The sequence below is a fragment of the Coptis chinensis genome, chromosome 6, assembly GCF_015680905.1.
Source record: "Coptis chinensis isolate HL-2020 chromosome 6, ASM1568090v1, whole genome shotgun sequence".
NCBI lineage: Eukaryota > Viridiplantae > Streptophyta > Magnoliopsida > Ranunculales > Ranunculaceae > Coptis > Coptis chinensis.
In genome coordinates, this window is record NC_141461.1 from 27,881,279 (window position 1) to 27,905,909 (window position 24,631).

The 24,631-nt window shown below is 33.7% G+C and overlaps 1 protein-coding gene, 1 long non-coding RNA gene and 1 pseudogene across 7 annotated transcripts; 2 read left to right on the forward strand and 1 right to left on the reverse strand.

Annotated features, from left to right (window-relative positions):
- The first annotated feature begins 1,151 nt into the window (after positions 1-1,151).
- On the forward strand, positions 1,152-4,113 carry LOC147492414 (uncharacterized). Its single transcript, XR_015198884.1, has 3 exons — positions 1,152-1,590; positions 2,817-2,880; positions 3,906-4,113. It is a non-coding gene; the product is annotated as an uncharacterized LOC147492414 (long non-coding RNA).
- Positions 4,114-9,575: 5,462 nt separating this feature from the next.
- Positions 9,576-11,907, forward strand: LOC147492415 (putative 3-beta-hydroxysteroid-Delta(8),Delta(7)-isomerase; annotated as a pseudogene). Its single transcript, XR_015199851.1, has 4 exons — positions 9,576-9,863; positions 9,944-10,090; positions 10,170-10,278; positions 11,523-11,907. The product of XR_015199851.1 is annotated as a putative 3-beta-hydroxysteroid-Delta(8),Delta(7)-isomerase (transcript).
- A 1,657-nt stretch (positions 11,908-13,564) lies between these two features.
- On the reverse strand, positions 13,565-19,671 carry SVP (K-box region and MADS-box transcription factor family protein). Of its 5 annotated transcripts, none has more exons than XM_086565954.1 (9): positions 19,533-19,671; positions 19,055-19,279; positions 17,489-17,567; positions 16,698-16,759; positions 16,509-16,608; positions 16,382-16,423; positions 14,979-15,020; positions 14,733-14,893; positions 13,565-14,054 (listed from the first exon to the last, which is right to left on the reverse strand). In XM_086565954.1, exons 2-9 carry the CDS (start codon positions 19,234-19,236, stop codon positions 14,042-14,044), a joined length of 681 nt encoding a protein of 226 aa, XP_086422080.1. In that variant the 5' UTR covers positions 19,237-19,279; positions 19,533-19,671; the 3' UTR covers positions 13,565-14,041. The 5 variants fall into 5 exon arrangements, with proteins under 5 accessions (XP_086422080.1, XP_086422078.1, XP_086422081.1 ...); XM_086565952.1 differs by having other exon boundaries at positions 16,509-16,635; XM_086565955.1 differs by having other exon boundaries at positions 19,433-19,571.
- Between the last annotated feature and the right edge of the window lie 4,960 nt (positions 19,672-24,631).

Here is a 24,631-nt window from a genome sequence, read left to right on the forward strand (position 1 = left end):
ACCTTTTTCAAAAATTGTTTCAAATGTTTTGGATTATTCAACAGTCTAGATTTTTTAAATTCAAAACAACTTTTAATAAGGTTTGTGTTGATTTTTTTAAGTTAAATTTTTGAATTTCAACAACATTCTAGATTTTATCGGTAGGTCTATGCAACCTTATGTAGCACTTGGAAAAGTGCTATGATGACTTAATAATTTGAATAAACTAAGATTTCACCATTGTATCACTCGCTTAAACTAAATTCTCGACTAAGAAAAAAACTTTGTACTTTAAGTCTACTTTCGATTTACCTGTTTTCATTGATTCCAATCCAATTCGATCACCATAACACATGATGACATCATCCTATATTTTTATATGGGCTAGTACACAACAAATTGACACCTAATCATTTATGTGATATGTACATCATTTATGTGGTGCTACACGTAACCTGAAAGAACTCCATGTGTGTTTCATAGTGCCTAAATTGCAACGGAGTAGATGAGAAAGGATAAATAAAACAAAAGTAGGTGCAAAATACAAAGTATTTTCAGTCTAGACTTTAATACAAATAAGTGTATAGTACACGCAATGCCGCCCTGAGTTTCTGGTGGCCCGAAGCCAACTTTTAAAATGTGGCCCTATATGTATAAATTCACATGTCAAAAATAAAAATTGATGTATTTTTTGCCTAGCGTTATTATTTGTTATCTCTTCTTTTTAGTCGAATTCTTTTTTGTTTTATGTAACAAATAAAATTTTATGCATCTTTTTACTTCGTAATCTATGAAATAACAAATAGATTTAATAATTTCATTAGCCATATATAAGCTACAATTAAACTTATAATTATATTATTCTTATTAGTAAGTGTATATTGCAAGATGTGCTAAACTGTTTGAGGTGACTCTAATGGTGGACTGGTGGCCCTTTATTTTGCCAAAAATAATAGGGGCCCAAAGCTGCGTTTGTTTGTGTAGCTTTGCCTAAGGGCCGGCACTGAGTAGGAAACCATAGTCCACCTTTTTAAGTTCTTTTGTCAAAAATAATTTTGAACGAAAGCTCGAGAGAGCTATTGCTTTATCAAAAAGAAAAAGTGACGCAAACTATCATGGCCACATAAAAAAAAGGGTCCTGTTAAATACACGCTCCGGTTTCTAAGAGGGCACTCTCCGACCCAGGAACCGGTTTGAGTTAAGAAAAAACCATCTGGTCCACAAGAAAATTAGAGGGCACGCTCTATCTAACCGGGTGACTGGTTATATTGGTTTTTCTTATATCGATCAAGGGTTAGCAAAAAGCAGTTGTTTCACTAAAAAAACCCTTCGCACAGCACGTAAAACAATTGTTTCACTTAAATCACGATCTAATTAACAAAATCCCTCAATCAATTCTTCACAAGTAAATGATGCGGGTACTCCATAAAAGAAGAAGAAAAATAGGAGGAGAATTTGATTGCAACAAAGACACGTGGAAGAAAAAGAGAGAATGTATTGTTGAAAGTGAAAGCTAAAGCAATGGATGATTTTGATAGTGTTGTAATTAGTCCTGATAATAAAGCTCCTCCTGCTGAAGATGAAGGAAGCACTGTGCCCGTACTAGAAAAGGTTCAGTCTTTTTACTTAATGTGTTTCATGTCGGTTTAGAATTTTGAGTCTGCCCCTTTTACCTGTGCTTATAGAAGAACATGAAATGCTTGTAGGAACAATTGTAAATAGATCAAGGACCAAGGACCGTTTAAACTAGATCATCCCATTGTGGAGAAGTAGGTTGTCAGAATGGAGGGCCCTATGTATGATATGTGTTGCTCTCTCTAGCTCACAAGTTTGTGGTAGAATTATGTTTGCCTTTTCTAGTTGAGTCAAAATTAGCTATTGATTTAACAATGTGGTATTATCTAGTACTGGGCACGCTCCAGTACGTAACTCTTTTTTTATTTCATTTTCATGATAATTGTTTTAGTGTGATTGTATATGTGAGAATTTCTGCATATGGACTGTTTGGTTTTAGTTTGCTGTGAAATGAGACTGGAGTTCTTAAATTTCCTCATCATCTTGTTGGTTTTGGAGTGGGTTAGTTCTGTTGTTATTTGTTGTATAGCTCATTGGTTGCTCAAGGTTGAGGTAGGTGTTTCCTCCTCTTTACTTCCACAGTTCCACGTGTTAGAGCATGATAGGGATTTAACTCAATACTTGAATCATGCTTTCTTTGTGTTATATTACATTTGATTTTGTTGGACTTTAGTTCATGCATAGTGCTGATTTTTGTAACCATGTATAATAAATGAGTCTAAGCTAATAGAGTTTATGATCCATTTAGAATTGTGTAGAACTATTTTTGTGGCTTGTGGTAGATTATTTATGCTTTGCTATGGTTATTTCAACAACAATATTAGGACTGCAACTATGTTGGAAGATCTGAATATGTATCTTGAAACAAATCATAGAGGCGAAAGTGGAGTGGAATGGTATCATTTCAAATGTCATATAGACTAAATTTTGTTTTGGCCATATCTTTGTCGTTTCAAATCCGTTTTACGAACCGTTTTCACTGCTGTCTTTGTGATTTCAGTGAGCATCCTATGAAACTACTGAAATGTTCAGAACTAGTGCTTTAGTACTATCAATTGGTCGTCATTTGTTGTGTGGGTGGATTAATGCGTCGAGACTTAAGGTCTTGACATTTTTGGCATACTAAGGTGTAGTCCCCTTGAGTTAATGGTTTAGCATTTGTAATGGGATTTCAGAAGTTGGTTATGGATGTGGTTTTAGGTGCTGGGTTGGCCATAGTTGACAACACGTTGACTTTTTTTTTCCATTTTTTCTTCTTTCAGATTAATGGAGTTTTGTAGAAACGAGCGACTTTGTTTGGTATTGTTCCTGATAAAGTTCTCCAAGGCAAGTTCTTTCATTCTCGTTGAAGCATTTTTGTTAAATTGTCATTCTTGCTAGCTCTAACCAAGTTTGGCCTTATACTTCCTGTATACATCTATGAAAGGATGAATGTGTACCTTTGTTTCTATCAATGCATGCTTTAAGGGCATTTCTGATTTTTTTCGTTCCCAGTCATTTAGTCAATAATATTGTAATTCACCGACCATGCGACTTTAGACCTATATATTTTCATGCGTTGTCCATTTTGTTGGAGACTCCAGAGAAGTTAATGTACTTAGAGTATGTATACTTCAAGTATAGGTGTCCTCCAATCTGATGATCATCACTGCTATTTGTCTAAGGTACCGGGTTCTATATAATTAAATCATATGTATTCATCCATGCCTTCATTGACCTTCATTTGTTAGAACTTAGAAGGGTGTCAAATGTTGCATTTTCTTTGTAAGCTTGCTTGTTAAATAGTCCATAGGGCTAAGTTCCTTGAATGAATGCATGCCACCCATTCTTAATTGTTTTGATATAAGTTTCATTTTCTATTATATATATATATTTTTTGAAACGGTAATGCTAGCTATAAGAATTAAGGAGCTGAGTAACTTTATTCCATATTGAGAGGTTTATTTTTTCTCACCAAAGTCTATTTAGCTTGAATCAAGCTACCAGGTGGAATATTGGTGGCAGTGTACTTAAAACATTTCAAGTGTGATTGAATGTCTACTTGTAGTTGTATTGAGGATTGGCAATTGTCATGTTTGATCTTATCTATCCGTTCTTGAGGTTCTTGAGCTTCCGGGTTTTTTCTTTGGATTAGTGCATGTTGAGTTTGGAATTACTGCAATATTTTTTCGTTTGTGTATATTCACTTACTTCAATACCTTGGAATTTATTTGAGGTTCTACCATTTGAACTAGTAGCCCTTTATGTACCGTACTTGTATTCTATTCTGTACTATATTGGATTTTGTCGCTTTACGATCTATTGAACCTAACTACTTTATCCTTCTGTTTAATTTTTTTTCTTTTTTGTAGATTGAACTTAATAGAATGAGGCTATGATGGCTGGCTGGATGGATAAGCTAGACATGAAATGATTTTCTCGCATGGTGTTAGTCTAGACTGATTAGGTTTTATTTTGTTGGTTTTGTAAATGTTTGAAGTTGTATCTTGGTTGGTTGGTTGGTTGAAAACTGATGTCGGATAATGAAATTATTTATTAATGAAAAGAGTTTGTTTTTTAGATTATTGTGTTATATTGATGTGGATGGTAATGCTTTCATAGAGGCCAATTGTCAATTGTTGTTCGTATATTTTCTTCGAAATAGGTGATCCACTAAAAGTGATACAAGAACGGATCCAATTGTGTGCCGTTTGCATGATAGTACCGTAATAAATTATAATAAGAAACATAAACGAGAAAATATTACAGGCTCCAACGGTCGGAGCATGTCCTGATGTCCGATATTTGCAGTACTTGGCATGCACCACACATGAACTAAATCTGCAGATGGAACCTTTGTAGGATCAATATCACCAAGAGGATTTGAATACTGTTGTCCACTGTCATTCAATCCATAACATGTACCACCACCTGATACTCAGGTATAAGCCATGGGAAACTTGAAACATTTTTGTCGCGTTTGGTTGAATATCTCTATCACTCACGCCTCGAAATAGGAAAAACACACATAATATCTCTACACAAGGTGATTGCAAACATAGTAAAGTGGTAACCAGTTACCGAAATTAAAATTCAATTTCGGTATCCAGTTGCTAATTTGATAAATCATATCTAGTTGCTGAAAATTGCTCAAACTTTTGGTGTTCAGTTGCTGAACATTGTATTTGTAAAGTGGTAACCAGTTACTAAAACTCGATTTCGGTATCTTTAATTTGATAAATGGTATCTAGTTGCTGAAAATTGCTCAAAATTTTGGTGTTTAGTTGCTGAAAATTGTAATAGTAAAGTGGTAATCAGTTACCGAAATTAAAACTCAATTTCGATATCCAGTTGCTAATTTAATAAATGGTATCTAGTTGTTGAAAATTGCTCAAAATTTTAGTGTTCAGTTGCTGAAAATTGTATTTGTAAAACTCAATTTCAGTATCCTTAATTTGATAAATGGTATATAGTTGCTGAAAATTGCTCAAAATGTTGGTGTTCAGTTGCTGAAAATTGTATTTGTAAAACAGTAACCAGTTACCGAAATTAACATAAGATTGAGAAGATTACAACATTCTATAATTCCTCTTTTCTTCCCTTCCCTTTCACAATAACTTTTGTCCCAAACCCATGACATATGTTGTCAACTTCCACTTCCAATTCCAATATAAGCTTTCAATGTGCTGAAATTAAACTTAAATTCAACAAAAAGAAAATAGTTAGACATATACCCAACTTAAAGAAAACAATTGAAGTGGAGAAAATAAGTCAAACAAATTACCTTGCAAGTGTGTGGATTAGGTGAGTTTTCATGCTCATCACCTCCCATAGTTTTGAGTTTTTGTAAGTTTCTATATTAGGAATGGAGAAGAAGTGTTTAAAGAGAAGTAGATTTGAGGGTGGGGAAAGAAAAAAAGTAGAAAAAGGGCTAAAATTTGGGTTTGAATTTCAGTTTGAATTTGAGGGGGAAGCAAAAAAGTTGAAAATGAGTTTTGAGTTTGATTTTGAGAGGGAAATTCAAATCAACCTAAAAAGAATAAATTGATTTCAAATTTCATAAAAATAATAGGGCAAAATATTGAAATAGTATTGAATTATTGAATAATTGGTCGAAATATCAAAAGTGTTTTGAAATATTGTAATAATTGGTCGAAATGAAAACTCAATTTTGGATGTCGAGATATCAAAATAATTGAAATATTGAAATATCGAGATGTCTAACCCTAAATTGAAATATTGATAAATGGTATCTAGTTGCTCAAAATTTTGGTGTTTAGTGGCTGAAAAATTGTATTTGTAAAACTCAATTTCGGTATTCTAATTTGATAAATGGTATCTAGTTGCTGAAACTTGCTCACAATGTTGGTGTTCAGTTGCTGAAAATTGTATTTATAAAGCGATAACCAGTTACCGAAATTAAAACTCAATTTCGGTATCCAGTTACTAATTTGATAAATGGTATCTAGTTGCTGAAAATTGTTCAAAATTTTGGTGTTCAGTTGCTTAAAATTGTATTTGTAAAACGGTAACCGGTTACTAAAACTTAATTTCGGTCTCTCTAATTTGAGAAAATTGTTCAAAATTTTGGTGTTCAATTGCTGAAAATTCTAATAGTAAAGTGGTAACCGTTACCGAAATTAAAACTCAATTTCGCTATCCAGTTGCTAATTTGATAAATGGTATCTAGTTCTTTGAATTTCTCAAAATTTTGGTGTTCAGTTGTTGAAAATTGTATTTGTAAAACGGTAACTAGTTACTAAAACACAATTTCGGTCTCCCTAATTTGAGAAAATTGCTCAAAATTTTGGTGTTCAATTCTTTGAAACTTGTAATAGTAAAGTGGTAACCAGTTACCGAAATGAAAACTCAATTTCGGTATCGAGTTGCTAATTTGATAAATGGTATCTAGTTGCTGAAAATTGCTCAAACTTTTGGTGTTCAGTTGTTGAAAATTGTATTTATAAAGTAGTAACCAGTTACCGAAATTAACATAAGATTGGGAAGATTACAACATTCTACATTCTACAATTCCTCTTTTTTCCCTTCCCTTTCACAATAACTTTTGTCCCAAACCCATGACATATGTTGTTAACTTCCACTTTCAATTCCAATGTAAGCTTTCAATGTGCTTAAATTAGACTTAAATTCAACAAAAATGAAATAGTTAGACATATACCCAACTTAAAGAAAATAATTGAAGTGGATAAGAGAAGTCAAACAAATTACCTTGTAAGTGTGTGGATTGGGTGAGTTTTCTCCTATAGTTTTGAGTTTTTGTAAGTTTCTATATTAGGAATGGAGAAGAAGTGTTTAAAGAGAAGTAGATTTGAGGGTGAGGAAAGAAAGAGAGTAGAAAAAAGGCTAAAATTTGGGTTTGAATTTGAGGGGGAAGCAAAAAAGTTGAAAATGAGTTTTGAGTTTGATTTTGAGAGGGAAATTCAAATCAACCTAAAAAGAGAATAAATTGATTTCAAAATTTCATAAAAACAATTGGGCAAAATATTGAAATTGTATTGAATTATTGAATAATGGGTCGAAATATCAAAATTGTTTTGAAATATTGAAATAATTGGTCGAAATGAAAACTCAATTTCAGATGTCGAGATATCAAAATAATTGAAATATTAAAATATCGAGATGTCTAACCTTAAACCCTAAACCCTAAACCCTAAACTCTAAATTGGGAATATTGAGGAATCTCAAATTTTGATACCATTACAAATTGAAAAAATAATAATAAAATAGGTATTAGATTAGATAATGAATATTAACTTCAAAATGTATTAGATGTTAGATACTAGATTCAAAATATAGTTAGAACTGTATTGATATTATTTTTTTTTCGAAATATAGTTATATTATTGTTAGAGCTGTATTGGCTAAACTACAAACATATGTACAGGTTGGGTTAGTTGCTACATATCAATTAAAATCATAAATAATAATCAAAATGTTTTATTATGGAATGGAAAATGGGTTTAATTATATCATTTAATCAAACTTTAATTTGTTAGTAAAAATTTAGATGTTAAATCGATTCAAATAAAGTCTAGTTAGAACTAGGGGTGGCAGTTTTGTACACGACCCGCTAACCCGACACGAATCCAACATGAAATTAGCGGGTTTGGATTAGGAAAAAAGGCTTTTGGGTCATTTAAGGGTTGACCCGCCGAACCCGTCAAATAAATGGGTTGGGTTAGGGTCACATATGTTAACCCGAGTTACCTATTGGTAGACCCAATTAGTTCTCGAGTCTAATGGGTCGGGTCATCAACCCATGATATGTATAACCCGTTTTTAAGATAAGTGAATTATTTTTAAAAATCTCACTATCCCAACAACTTAAAATAAACGACTAAAATGAGAAGGATTAGCCGTCATATTGATTCATTCGATAAATATATGTTTAGTTATTCAATTTTCATTGATATGTAATTGAATTATAAATGATTTTTATAATATATATATATATATATATATATATATATATATATATATATATATATATATATATATATGAAAATAAAATCGTGAAATACTAAATATTTTGCATATAGGTTGTCTGTGAATCCGATCCAAACTGATTTGAAATTGACCCGTTGGCTTAGCGGGTCACCCGTTGGGTAACCCGTTATATAGGCGGGTTGGGTTTGGGTTTAACAAACTCGACACGATTAATAGTTAGGTCGGATTTGGGTTTGCTCTCCCTAACACGTGACTTCGATATGACACAACACGAACCCGACCTAACACGCATCGACCCATTGCCACCTTTAGTTAGAACTGCATCTTGTTTCAAACCTTAAATCCTAAACATAAGTAAAGTTGCTACTAATTACGAAATAAAAATTACAACCCAAACGTTTTATTATAGATTGGATAACGGGTTAATTTAAATAGTTATATCGTCTAATCCAATTTTAATATGTAAGTAAAAATTTATATATTAGATTTAAAGTATAGTTAGAACTGTACTAATTCAAACTTTTTCCGAAATAAAAAAATTATAACTTAAACGTTTTATTATAGATTGGAGAATGGGTTTAAATTATATTATATAATTCAATTTTAATTTGTTGGTAAAAATTTAGATGTTAGATTCAAAGTCTAGTTAGAACTATATTTGTTCAAACCCTAGAGACATGTACAATTGCTACCAATTCAAAAATAAAAAATTATAACCTAAATGTTTTCTACTTGTGGGAACTAAGTTATCACCTAAAACAACTACAAATAAGTTAAAATATGCTAATTAATAATCAAATTATTATCAAATAGATGATGAAATATATAAATATTGGAATTTGACAACACAACAACAAGATACCGAATGGTTTAAGAATTTTTGGTGTCTATTTGTTGTATCTTTACTTGGTAAATGGTAACCCGACACTGTAATTTATGGTTATGTTTCAGCAACCCGTTACCGTAATTTATGGTATTTTACGACAATGTGTTACCGTTCATCAAAATAGCACATACATCAAGATTACACAAAATTTATTTTGAAATCTAACATTCAAACTATCATAATTCATTTAGTTTCAATTCCATTAGGCAATTTCAATTACATTAATCTCCAATTTATTTATTTTTCATGTTCAAGTGATTCTTCTAACATCATATAATCTTCAATTTATTCGACATTGAGATGTGGGTATTTGTATTGCGATAAATCGTTCATTTGAGAGTTGGATAATGATACATACTTCATTTGAGAGTTAAAATATAGAGGTATTGAGAGTTGAGAAGTAGAGGAAAATTGAGTTGAGTTGAGTCAAAGAAAATTGAGTTGAGTTGAGTCAAGAAAAATTGAATTGGATGTAAATAATTGGAGAAAAAGAGTGTATTTTGATAATGTATAGAGTTGCACAGTGCAAATTAGTTAGTTAAGGGCAATAGGAGGTTACCACTATTTTTGATGGAGAGTGCCCTCTTAGAAAACATGGGTTTTAAGTTGGGACACAAATGTAATAACAAATTCCGGGTTGGAGAGTGCCCTCTTAGAAATGGAGAGTGTATTTAAGATTACCCAAAAAAAAATGTCTCGAAATGGGCCTGCATAGATGCAACGCCATAAGTTGAGTGTGACTCACTACCATTCTCCACACCAAATATATTGCAATACCACTATACCATCACGCATCCCCACAATCTTTGTTGCAAAAAAATGGAGGCGTCAAATTATAGTCACCCGTACGTACCACGAGAGCTAGTAGGCCTAGTACTACCTGACTTCACACCCGGCTTTCTCTCTCAGTCGACTATTCTTGGCGTCTTTGGTATTGCTTCATTCCTCGTAATCACTTCCAGCTGGATCGTTTCAGGTAATATAATTATCATAATGTGGGACATTTTTTATTTTTTTAGATATTATAATTTAATTATTATGTCTGTTTATGCATAGGCCGTTTTCCGAAACTATCCAAGATTGAAAGATTGTTGATGTGATGGTGGGCATTTACTGGTTTGACACATGTTATCCTTGAATGCTATTTTGCTTTCTCACCACAGTTTTATAAGGATAAGTCTGCACATTTCCTGGCAGAAGTTTGTGAGTTCTTTTATTTTAATGTCTCATTTTTGTAGAGTATGTGAATTTTAGTGAAGAATGATTTGGAGTGACTTTATAGGGAAAGGGTATAGGAAAGGTGATTCAAGATACGCTGGAAGGGACTCTGGAGTTGTTAGTGTTGAAGGGATCACTGCTGTTATTGAAGGTCCAACTTGTCTTCTTACAGTGTAAAATTTATGTTAAGAGGTCTATTAATATTATCGCGTGACATAAATACTTAAAACTTGTGGACTGGGTTTATTTATTTATTTATTTATTTATGAGAATGGAATTAAGAGTATTACATTTTTCATAACATAGTTTTAAAAGTGAGGGAGAAGCTCACTGAAGAAAAGAAAAAAGTGATATGAAAAAGTAACTAATACGAAAGAAAACTACTCCCTAATGAGTAGTTGTGCCAAACTGAAAACGTTTTCTTCAAAACGATGATCTCTTCTTTAAGTCCTAAGTGAATACCATAAAGTCGCCTTGATGAGTAACAACATAGACTTCCTGCTGCAATCTGATTTCCGTTTATTGCTTTCCACAGTGCCTGGCATACAGCCACATGTATTAGATACCTAAACCATTACCCCTTCCTTTAGGTTTCTTATCACATTGTAAACTGTGCTGCTTGCAAAGACAGCGTGCATTTCACCCCTTCTTGCCTTGGTCGCCTGATTAGATGATTCTAAAGCGCAATCACTTTTGACCTCGCCAGGATCAAGTTTTGACTCTGTAAGTTTGAGTTTGTAGTCCGAAATTCCATAGTAAAGTAGAATTCGCAGTCCAAACTCCCACTGTAAAGTGGAGTTTGCACTTAACGGTGATTTTCCTAATGTAAAATCAATCTTCACAGTGACTTTTTACTTTGTATGAAAGCATGTAAAATGACCCAAAACCTCCTTAATATCTGTAAAGAGGCTGCAATGTGGTAACGCCTGTTTTCAAGTTGCACGAGACATTGTGAAATGGCCAATGAAACCCTCCCTTGGTCAAAATGGCCAAACATGCTTCCTTTATTAAAAAAGAGGTTTCCTTGTCTATCATTATTTAATTGACAGGGAAATTGGTGAGCCTTCAGCCCAGTTTTCTTTTAGATTTAGTGATGCCTTCTTGATTACAGTAGTTCAATAGTCATAATCTCACTAATATTTGCATCTAAATAGTTATTAGGTGATGCACTTCTTTTTCTATAGATTTAGGCATTTAGCTTCGCTCTTTTGTCTATAAGATGTTATAAACATAACTGTTGTCTCATTCTTATGTCATCCTAAATTATATTCTTGTATTACATTGGTGTAATGGTGTTGCATCACAACCCTCTTTATTTTGACATCTAATGTGATACTAAATATTCATAGCCAAATTGTAATTTCAAAATCAAAATTCAATCTATTTATTGTCATTGTTGGTTCTCTTTGATTGGCAGAATGGCAGGTATGCTAAAACTTCATACAGGGATGTCCTTCAGATTTTGGCCAGTTGTATGGAACTGCAGTATACTTCATTACATCCTTCTTGGAGGGCGATAACTTTGCTAAGGAGCTGGAAGAGGAGGATATGCACATCATTCCAAGCCGAAGCCCAAAGTAAGCAAAAGCGCAAGACTTTCTAAGGTAATACTGCAAGAAACCAACCCCCGTGTCTGGAGAAATCGGATTTTGATGTGCAACTCTTTCTTGATATTTATGGTGGTTATAACTTTTGAACTGTGATGTGTCTGAACAACAAATATTAACGTGCTGCAATGATTTCATTATACATGTTCAAGTTGCACATCTTCCTTCAAGGAGATTTGAGCATTATTTCAAAAAGTGATCATTTGTGATTAGCTAGTGAGAGCCCTGTGGATTGTTGCTCTATTCACCTCGCCATGCACATTTAGTTTTGAAAAGGTGCTAGTTGCCTCTCATCAGACGAATGCAAGCAATTTTTTTTCACCTCCATGTAGGACTATTTTCTCTTTTTGCTACCTGTGGTGAAAAACAAGAAAATGTTGTCCAATGTAGAGACGATTTTAAACCTCGGATGGAATGTTAGATTCCGTCTAAATGTAAAAATCGAAAAAATGCGTCGGGTGGAATGGAACATCCCGTCCGAAATTAAAAAGAAAACTGAATAAAAGTTGAAAAAACAAGTAGGAATATTCTGTTCAGAAAATAAAAACCGATTTTTAAAAAAAAAAACACACTAGACGGAATAAAACATTTTGTTCGAAACTCACAACTCACTGAAAATCTCAGTAGCAAGTGCTACTCTTGTTGTGACTTAGTTACAAGTCACCGACTTTGTTATTCTTGTATTGGATAAGGATTTTTAGGTAGTCAAAAGTGAAAATTCTCAATTTCTCCTTACAGTGATTTGCATTGGAAATGTTCTAAACATCGTATTGGGAATTCTCACAGTTATTATTAAGGTTGCTTGTAACTTGAGAAAGTGAAACAATTGAGTGGTTACTTGAAAGCTAGTTGAAGACTGTAACAGTGTACTGGTTCCTCTCTGACTCTGAGAATAGTCTCAAATATTAACAACGAGTAGCACCCATTTCTATCTCGTATGATCTCCCAAGAAATTATTTTTGTCCTCTCAAGTGTATGTGTAAACACGAATTGTTCTTCTATTGAGCCTTATTCTTTTAAACCTTACGGTTGTTGAATGGCATACCTTGGATGAAGAAGCCATCCATCTAGCGGCTCCATGTTTCTCACTTTCAGTAATAGGCTAACAAGTAAACCTGCGTCTCTTGCTTTTGATCCCAGAATACGCCTCCAAGGCACAAAAAAAAAATAAAATAAATAAATTATCTGTATCCTTCATTAATGCTTAATGCCATTTTAGATACCATTTGGCTGAACAAAACAGGAAATTTGATTAAAGGGTATTAACGTCAACAACGATTTGCAGCTGCAGCAATATGTTATATTCGGCTGTTAGCCTATTACTGAATGTGAGAGACATGGAGTCGCTATATGGATGGCTTCTCCATGTGCGTTTGAGGCTGGTGTGTTTGATTTGTAGGAATTATTCTCACACCCATTTTAGAAAATATAGCGCAAATCCTATTGGTTAATTGATCTTGGTAGCTCTAATTAACTAATTTTATCCACTCTTCTACCACCCCCACCCCACCAAAATCTTCTGTTGGTCATCAGTTTGTCTTACATTTGGATTCCCAATTGAGTTTGTGTTACACTAATCCAGAAAATCAGTTATTTTACATTTGGATTATGGTTGAGACTAGGGAGAACAAAGGGAAGATTCACATCTCAGGCTTGATCAGTTAAATCCATTCTTTTTTGTTTGGATATATTAGGTCCATATTTAGGGGATACCTGTTGCATTTCATTTGTACACGTGTAAAGTGTGTTACTCCTCTCTTCCTGTAAACCAACTCCGCTTGGCTGTGCTTGTTTGCCTCTGAAATTCTTCAGAGAAGATTCAAATAACAGTAAGAAATAAGAACCTTTCAGCTTTGAAATGGTAGCAAAGCGTTCACTAAATTTGCATCTGTTTTCATAGTTTTTTCAGTTCTGCGAACACACATAAACTACACGAATTCAAAAAAATTCTGTTCTAGTTCGGGTTTACATTGAAACCATTTCATGCAAACGCGAACAGCCCAAACCCTTTGTAAGACTCTTCAAAGTCTTGGGCCTTCTTCCTATGGTCCCATGAGAATGCTCACTTATCTCTAGGCTCAGCCACCCTACGCCAGCAATTTGGGGTAGGTAGATGGATACGTATATAAATGAAACAGATAGAGTGATTCTCATGAATCAAACTGTTGTACAGCAATTCTTACAATCGGTGACTGGAAATGTTATGTCAAACCCACCTCCTTGATCAGCCTAAAGATAATATCAGTCGAACTTGACTGTATGAAATTCTAGTTTTAGAAGTTACAATACAAGCTTTCAATTCAATGCCAAGTGAGTTCATTTATCCGGTTCAGAAAGTCAACCTGCAACAGAGAATGAAAACTTTAAATATGTCTAATCAGGCATTTTTTTCTCCTATGATGCTCTATACGCATGTGTTGGTTGTGTAGAACAAGTCACCTAGACCTTGAAGTTCATTTCTGAATTTGTATTCCTGTATATGTGACTCGTGATGCAAGCGGCCCGCCATATGCTCGATTTCTTCACCGGACTACTTACATTACATGCACCTAAACTGACTTGAAAGTTTTATCTCATAATTATAATTAGGGTTAACTAGTATTATCCCCCACTAGATGAGCCAATTAGGATTTTCCCCACTAGATGGGAAATTAGAGTCTCCCCCTAAATACACAATCAATTTAGTTTGATCATTAACTTTCAAGTCAAACAACTGAAAATAACACAAATGCCCCCACCTAATTAAAATTGAATATTTTCTTTTTGAAAATAATAAAGACATTTTTGTCATTTTCAATTGTTTGATTTGAAAGTTAACAGTCAAACCAAATTGACCGTGTATTTAGGAGGGCGATCCTAATTTCTTGGCTCATCTAGTGGGGGTAACACTAGTTCACCCTTATAATTATCTTCAATTTGCAGGCCAGATGTTTTGCCTTCTTTTACAAAACCATATTTTATACTTGTGCGATACAAATCAAGTGGGAAAATGGTTGAACTGTGTAGTATGAGGGACTCACCCCAACTTGAGAGATGTATCGGAACTGTCATAATCCTGAGGAGGACCGCCAGAGCTGGATACATTAGTAGTGACAGAATCAGATGACTGGCCTTCTTCATAATGAACAACATTGTCTGAGTCAACAGCAACATATTTCTGGCCTTTAGACATACCCAACATCTGGAGAACCAAATATATCATGTGCCAATGAAGGATGCAACAAACACAGACAAGATGCATAAAGGGTAATAAATATAGATCTCACTTGCTGTCTCAGTCTCTCGTTCTCTTCCATCAACTGCATTCCCTGCAATTTAATTGAAAATGAGCAAGAACTACTTTTACATAGCTCCTTCAAAAAGTGAAACTTCACCAGGATTAAAAAAAAAAGACCTCCGTCGCTTACCTTCAATATAAGAAAATAGTACTTTTTTTAAGACAAAGTTAATTTGTTTTACAATGAAATCAACTGTTAAATTGCTAATTAATACTAATTTGCTGAGTCAATAATGTTGGAACCACCTATGATGCACGGATACATATACTAGTACCGATACGATACAGTGACACTGGTACATGACACGATACGACTTATACGACTTCTCTAAAATATTAAGATACGGGTACGGATTCTTTTTTTCTTTTTTAGGCGAGGGACACGTATCCTAACAATATCCGTATCTTTATCAGACCCAACCGATACGGGTGCAATGACATTTTAGGAGTGTATCCTAGGAAACCACATACTGTTAAATAATATGGGAAATTACTTGAAACAAAGAACAACTTGTTTGATAACAATATATAATTAAGAATAGATAGTTATCATACTAATATAATCAAAGTAATGGATATACACTTATCGATTGAAGATTGCAGAGCAATGTCCTAAATAAGAATGCTAACAGTTTTTCAAGCGTTGTATGTCTAACCATGATACAACAATCGGTAACTTAGAATTATAGCACTATAAATTCAGAGTCCTAGCGAACCTATTTAAAAAAACTTGTATTCTCAGTTGAAAACTTCTAAATTTCAAGAAAACAACAAAAGATGATGATTTTCAAGTTGTTTTTGGATGATGCAGATATTAATGGTTTAAATACTTAAATACACAATGAAACTTGTGAATTTCAAAAAAATCAATGAAGAGGACGACAAAAGATGGTGATTTTCAAGTTGTTTTTGGATGCAGTCAATGGTTTAATTACTTAAATACACAATGAAGTGTTTATCTCTTCGAGCAGGTACCATATTTGTTGAAAGACGCAATATGTCTCTTCAAAAACTTGACTGTTCAAAGACAATGTTTGCAGAAATTTTATAACTTTTCAGAAAAGTAGACGACAATTATCCAAAAAGTATCCGTCAGTAACTTCTTTAATAATTGTAGCCAAAAACAAATTTCAAATAAAAAATTAAGTCTTTAAGAAATCAAACCCCAAATAATAATCATAGACTATTAAATATCTAATATTTAACTGTCCATTTTATTAGGAATTGGATTTGAACACAACACCTTTGATTTGGATTAAAAACTTGAACCAATAGACGAACTCTTTTAAGTTGTCAAAGTACATTACTTTTTATATATAGTTAAATCCAATAAGACCCTTTTCTACTCACAAAGATATATCCAACAAATAAAAGCAAAGTTAGAATTCTAACCTTTGATTGGAGGTTACTGATTTCACTCATAATCCGTTCACTCTGAGATCAATTCAAAATTTAAAAGTTAAGAAAGTAATCTAAATAGCCTTAGTTCATGCGAAAATGAGAGGGTGCGAGGATATACTTTAGTATTTAGAACGCGCCCCAATCCTGTTTCAAGTGTTTTCTCTAGTTGTTGCAGTTCTTCTATATTCAGTCCTTGGATCTCTTCTCCCCTCATATGCCTGTCATAAGCACCGCCCCAATCCTTCCTATCAAAACTTGATACATGAAATTAACCGTATGAATGTGTAACTTACAGGCACAGTTGTACCTCAATTGACGGCTTCTCTCAGTAACTTCCTTGCTCAACCTCGCATAATTGCCATTCTCTAGCTAGAAAATTCATAAAATATCACAAGTTAATTGTACAATTCATAAAATATCACAAGTTAATTGTACAATCGAAAAAAAGAAAATAGTAAAAACCACATGAAATGAGTTCTTATTTCCCATGCTTAATTGAACAGGGTCACGAATTGGCTCTTAAGGAACCTAAACCTTATTTATCAGCCAAAACACAGCCCCTTGCATCCTTGCCTCTCTTGGTAGTGTGTTGTATATGATTCACATACATTAATTGTTTTTGAGTGGACACTATTGATGAAAAACCCAAAAAGGCCGGCCTAATTTTGCCCGAACATAAAACACTTCCTAGTATCAGATCGAGTATCTCTACTCTCTTGAAAATGGGAAACATCGAAGTATAATAGTTTGCCTGCCCTTTACCAATTCCTAAAGCTAAGAAATTAGTACTACTCATATTTTTCCGCTGGTCAAGCCTTGCGAGGCTGGGCCTAAAGGTCTCCAGGTCAATTTTCGTCTTTATTATCTAGGAAGGTAGTGTTTTAACTTTTAAGGGTTTATGAGTAGTTTACCAAATAGAAGAAGAATAATTTGTATGTATCTTTTACACCTATGAATGGAATTATAGCTCGTGTACATAAGCATGCTTTTATAATAACTTAGCAGCTTAACCAAGTACTTATATTATTGCATGAGTGCATGACGATGTTGGAATATTTACAGCAAGAAACTACAAAACTAAACAAGGGCCGACCTCACCTGAAGCTCAAGAGATGGTTGATCCACTTTCTGGAGATTCTTTGAGTGCATATTGTGCCTTTCAAGTATTTCCTTCATACTTAAGAAGAGAAACCAAGAACAAAGTTATACAGTACCATGCATCAGCCATAAAGCTAGTTTTGGTCTATATATGTGCCATTTGTTGAATAAGAAAAATTATAGTGTCCAACGAAAAAACCCTGCGTCAAATGAACCATTCATCAAACAAAAGAAATGGAATCAAGTAGCAATATTTGGCAAGGGACGATCTTAATTGACTTGGTGGAGATCATTTCAATGAACATGTTTCCAACCTAGGCTGAAGATTTTATGAAATTTAAAGCCAAAAAAAATTGAAATGAAGTTATGAAAATTGCAAAGTAAATTCGGCAAGCTTAGAAAGTTTGAAACGAAACATTGTAGATTTGTAGAATAAAGATCTCCCTGGCATCAAAATCATCTTTGCTAAAAATCAGCCCATATTCCATGTCGTTTGTTTGTAATGAGCTCGTTGGACGTTTTTGTAAAACATCATATCAAATGCTATTGCATTTAGGAGGAACAGAAATAATCAACAATTATGATCACTTGATGATCGATCAAGGACAACCTTTCTTGATATGATCAAAAGACCATAACAAGACGTTTTTTACCATCAAATCCCACAGAAAATTAATCAAACTTGGAACCATTATATTGTTTAACCACATATGGAAATTGGGAACTAGCTAGGTATAGTATTCCGTTTTACCTAATTAGAGGTGCAATGATATGAAAATCAAAACTATGAAACCCTAGCTACTAGTATGATTATGCCTTTGTTAAAATAATAACCAAGCCCTTTAAGACATAATAAACATTTACATAAAAGTACCCGCCCAACCAATCCACACCCCAAAACAAATTTTAGAAAAATCACAAAGTTCCCCACTTAGGGACACAATGATTTATATGTTAGTTGTATTAGTGATCAGTGTCTTACTTGAAAATAATTACCTATATGAATGGTTTATTAACATTTCTTTGAGAAAAAAAAAATACAGTTTTATGTTCACAGAACTACAGAAGGCTAATAAGAAAGGGGTCTTTCGAGAGCGCCACCTATGTAAATGAAAACAAATCAGTTCAGATTATTTTCATTGATCTACTTGAAATTTGTAATACTTAGATTTCGTATTGAATATAAAGTTGAAATCATCTTGAGAGTTGGATTTAGTACTCATGTCAGAAACTCATACATGAAATATATATCCTTTAGTCACCACTAAATCAGCCCATAAATGCTTGCCAGCTGCAATACCACATCTGAGTCCTTAATTAGCTAGATTTTATACTAGGACTTCGATCTTATCAATATTTCTTGTACTAGCAACAAGATCATATTATAGATCTTATATTTTAGAAATGGATCGGAATAAACCCTTTTTTGTTTGTTCATTTTATCTGAAGATAAGTTCTAAAACCATCAGTTTTTACACTTTCACACTCTCAGCTCATGAGCTCATAAGGTCTTTAGGTAGTGCCCCAATGAGAAGCTGAAAAACATTAAGATAGAGAGTGATATACCTTGAGCTAGAGTACTCAAAGACCTTCCCAGTTGCAGAGAAAATAATGAGAGCAACATCAGCATCACAAAGAATGGAAAGTTCTTCCGCCTTCTTGATAAGCCCTCTCCTCCTCTTAGAGAAGGTAACTTGCCTAGCTGTTGTGTTGGAAATCTTCCTGATCTGAATCTTTTCCCTTGCCATTTCCCTTTTACTTTTTCTTTTAATAAAAATTCTTCACACAATCCTACAAACAAACAGCATCAAATAATCACTCCAATATGCAAGGAGGGGGGGGGAACATTTTTTATGCCTAGAAAAGACACTAACAAGAGATGGGATTGCAATAAGTAGAGAGAATCATTTCCAAATTTAGCTAAAGATCGAATGTAGCACAAACCCTAATAAATATTTATGTGACCACTTTTTTATGTGCAGGTGAAGAAAACAAAACCATCAGTTTCAGATATGAGGAGTGGTTTCTTTATTTATTTGTTTACCTCTTTTAGGGTTGTTTTGGAGTGATGGTGGGATGATTCAAATGAAAGGCCACCAATGAGTTTGTGAGAGACTGAAGAAAAGAATACTGTTTATAGCAAATCTGACACTCTTTCCTATTATGCTTCCTTTTCTTTCCACACAAAGTAAAAAACATTATTATTATTGAGTAATTAATTAACCTTTTTCTCTTTTCTCCGTTTTACTTTTTATGTGGGTCATACTTTTTTCGTACAATGGCCATGCCGCCAACAGTGGAATGGCAATTGTCATGTCCTGTCCATTTTGATGCTTGATGGGATATGTTGTTGGGTCATAAGCCTAATTAAGTAAACTAATAATGTGTCACCCACTTTAAATATAGACCTGACTCATTTGCAGTGTTTAGAAAACCGGACCGGACCGGTGGTTGAACCGGGGTCCGACCGGAACCGGTAAATTTTCGGTTCGGTTCAGTTAAAACTTGAGTTTATAGTCGGACTCTCGGTCTAAACTTAAACCGTGGTTGAACCGGCGAACCGGTTGAACCGGTTCAGTTCTAAACCGGATCATCCTTATATAATTTTTTTTTTTTTTTTTTTTTGAAAAATTGATAATGTGGGGAGTTGAACCTAACACCTAAACAAGATAAACCAAACTCCAAACCAACATACTACTATGTATTTCTTGTATAAGAAATTTATTTTGATACATAATACCAATTAATATTGAATTAAAATATGTATTTATTCATTTTATTATTGTAATTATTAAAAAATTTACTAAATAAACATAAATCGGTCCGACCGAGTCGAACCATGATTGAATCTGGTTGAACCATTTTAACAAAAAATCGGTTCGATTACCAGTTCGGTTTTCAAAACATTGCTCATTTGGTGTTAAAAATGGCATTAATGCTTTTGTTGTGGTACTGTAGAGTGTAGACTGTAGGCAAGAATTTTCGATTTTCTGACAAGTCCAACAACCGAAATCTTTTCAGAATCAGCATCACTTCGGGCTATTTCAGAGAAGCCGGAATGTGTATGTTCCATGCGTAATACATAAAAGATGTCAAACTTCTAAATATGTATGTTTGATGCGTCGAGCAGATTCCGTTTACTATATTTTTTGAATATTTGGTCGAAATACTTGTCTATATGGGACATGATTCAACCCAAAAAAAAAGGTCTAAAGCTCAAATGCTATTAGCTACTTTGGATTCAGAATATTCATTGTTATCCTAATACTATTGGACATTTGGACGTTGTCCAATTCACATCCACTAAATAATGCAAATTATATGCTTCAAATGAGAAACCCAAGCTGAAACTGCATAGAATTGGTACTTGTGCTGGATTTTGTTATCCGCGCTCAGAGTTCCAAAGAGTGAATGTTGCAATGTTTGGACGGTGGTTTGTCACTAGCAACTAGCGTCGCTTTCAACTTGTGGTTTCAAAGAACACAGTTTGAGATCCTATTCGACAGCATGTTGGGGAACACATGAAGAGTCCAGAAAATATGAGCCCTTTGAGCTTAGGTAGGTGACATACGAACACGGAGAGTCATACGAAGTATACATTCTTTGATCGATTTCCATACAATTTGTTGAGTTTCAAAGTTCAAGCATTTCCTAGGGGATGGTATTAACTATTAAGGAGAATCCAAATTTTTTCATCAATAAAAACACTAAAAGTTCAGTTATATCTCTAGCTAATTCTAGATTTTTGTCTGGTGACCGGTGACTGCGGGGATTGACTGATAAATTGTCCTGTGAGACGGACCAATGATCATATGCCCCAATAGAGTGTTTCTACCTTCCGAAATACTGTTAAGGTCCCTCGTCTGAGTAATACCCTTGCGCCAAGGGGCGGTGTTGATCATGTGCCAAGGGTGCGACCTGACAGGCCCCGAATCTTGAGGGCCCCAAATTTTAGCAGTTGTAAGGTGTTGACACGTTGGCTGTGTTTGGTTCAACAAATTTTGATTCTCAAAAAAAGAGAAAATCGAGAAACTAATTTGCCATAATCTATTTGTGAAGAATGTGTTTTCCAGTTGTTTGGTTCACAATTTTAAAAACTGGTCCACTGGATCAAACCCCACCTAAAACCTTATAACTCTATACACGAGTGACTTTCTAGTTCCTCTCGACAACGACGGAATAACTTCAGCAAATCTTGGCCGACAGACAAAAGGAAAACAACTTCTCTCGTTTTAAAAAGGATGTTGTTTTCCTCAATATTGGCCCTGAATGGAAAATATTTTCTCTATTTATCATTTTCCATGGTCTACCAAACACCTAATAGAATTTGAAATTCAGGAAAACATTCCCCCCCCCCCCCCCCCTCCCCCATTTTTCATGAACCAAACACAGCCATTATGAAAAAAAATCTAATATATCAGAAAATTTATCTAGATTGTAGATAGCTCGTAGTTCTCTTCACTTAAAAGTTACCTAGACTGATTAATCTCACTCTCCGACTCTTGCGCTCTCTCATTCCATCAAATTAATTGGGTCATACTATTGACACCCCCTAAATTAGGTCGGGGTCTACCCATACAATTTGGGGGGTGTTAATAGTAGGACCCAATTAATTTGATAGAATGAGAGAACGTGAGAGTCGGAGAGTGAGATTAATCAATCTAGGTAACTTTTAAGTGAAGAGAACTCTGAACTGTCTGTATTTATGTTGGGCACTACACAAGGCTTCGTACACCCCCCACCCAATTCACCAAAAATAAAAAAACTGGTACTAATTAGTTTCAATCTTCATGTCTTCTTTTCTCTTCGACCACTCTCTAACCGCATTCACCAAATTATCACAAAATTAGCATATATAAATCGAAACCAAATCGAAATAGAGTATATAATTTAAAAGCTAAACTTGCTTGTAATAGAGGAGTAGTTTGGGTCGTGGGGATGTGCTTGAGAAAAATAGAGGAAGAAGAACAAACACGTCGGCATCCATATATAGAGGGGATCTTTATGTTCTAAAAAATTAGGGTATTCTATTTTATTGTTTTGATTATGTTTAATTAAGTAGCAATTTAAGACCTAGGGTATAGTTTTTAGGGATTAGGGTTTAGAACTGATTTAGTTATTGCTCGTGAGTTTTAAATGTAGAGAGTAAAAGTGGGGGGAGAAGGGCTATAAAAGATTGCCAACAAGTTAACTTAATATATTTAGGGGGTGCCTAATACAAAACATGTTTTTCAGGTCAATGACAAACTTGTAATATATATATATATATATATATATATGAGCAGGTTCCATTTACCATACTTTTTATACCATAGTTTATACTATGCCCCACAATTTCATCTACAATGCAAATTATAATCTAGTTTTTTGTGGATGTGTTTAACTAACCATGAAGATTGTCTCTATAAAAAATTTACTTATTTGATCACGTTTAACTATGTCAAAAGATGATTGTAAAATCAAATAATTTGAGCCGTTAAAAAAAAAATCAAAGTTGACAATGATTTTTAATTAACTAAGTTAAAGATTTTCAAATGAGATGATTTTTTGTGTAGATGCTATCTATGATTAGTATATCATATCTACAAATTATATATATATATATATATATATATATATATATATATATATATATATATATATATATATATTCCGAGCAAGTTCCGTTTACCACACTTTTTATACCATAGTTTATACCATGCCCCACAACTTTGCATACAACATGAATTATAACCTAATTTTTTGTGGATGTGTTCAACCAACCATAAAGATCACCTCTACAAAATTTCAACTCATTTGATAATGTTTAACTATGTCAAAAGATGATTGCAAAATCGAAAAATATGAGCCGTTTAAAAAAAATCAAAATTGAGAACAATTTTTAACTAGGTTAGAAATTTCTAAATGATACGAATTTTTGTGGAGATGTCATCAATGGTTAGTAGATCATATCCACAAATTATTAGCACTTAACTCATTTTTAGAGGGGTGTGATATAAACTATGGTATAAAAAATATGGTAAACGGAACTTGCTCGATATATATATATATATATGTCCGGCTTTTAAACGGATGTATTTATACTTCTAACTTACGGACTTGACAAAAAAAGAAAATCTCATGTGAGAAACAAAAAGAAAAAAAGGTAAATAATCTTCTGCTTTCTCCATGTGTGACTTTTTCTCTCTCTCCAATTCTCTCTCTTCTGTGTCAGGCTTTTCTCTCTTTTTCCTTAGTTCTCTTTTCTTGTCTTTTTTCTATCGTATCTCCTCTTTTTCTCTCCATATTAACTAATAAAAAAGGAAAAAAAAACTTATTAAATGATCATATTCGGTATGTCTGAAGTTGATTCAAACTTCAGTGATAGGTTCTGCCTTTCACATTATCTCGAAATTGCTATGTTCTGGCTACAAAGGTTTACAGGTTGCTGATGTATTGAAGGGAACACGTTTAATTATTCAAGTTTGACAATTGCACGTTTCGTTCGTGAAATGCGATACATAGAAAATATAAAGATTTGAAACTACTGTGTTAACCCATAATCATGAATAAACTGCAGAAATATCATAGTCAATAAGCAGCTTCCTGGTAGCAAGTTTTTCATAACACGTGTTTGGACATTTGCTTAATTTTTTGACTTCAACAGAGATACGACTTTTGACTTCTGTTTTTCAGCTTAAAATGCTCCGTCTTACCAATCTTCACTTGCGTGACGAAACCATCTACAATTCAAATTTGGATTGGATAACTCTTTACAATGTTTTATAGGCAGTCGGCAATTTTGAGAAATCAAACATTCTTGATTTCCACAGTATAATCAAATTTAGGCTGAGCTACACTTATTTTCAAATGTTATTTTTTGTTGCTCAAAGAGTCGAATGTGGATTTTGGAAGAGCGCACTGTCCACAAAGATAACGAAATTAAATTATGTCCAGTACTTTCTTCTATGTTGCATCAGCAAGTTACAGACGTTTCAGTAACACTGGTGGAGGATGGTTTATATTGCATACTATTTTTCGATGAGGATACTCTTCGAATAACTGCACCAAAAACAGTGGATTTCAGGTCTATCACTTGGTTGGAAACCGTACAGTCAAAATGATCTACGTGCTAATCCAATTATCAAATCTAACAATTGTTAA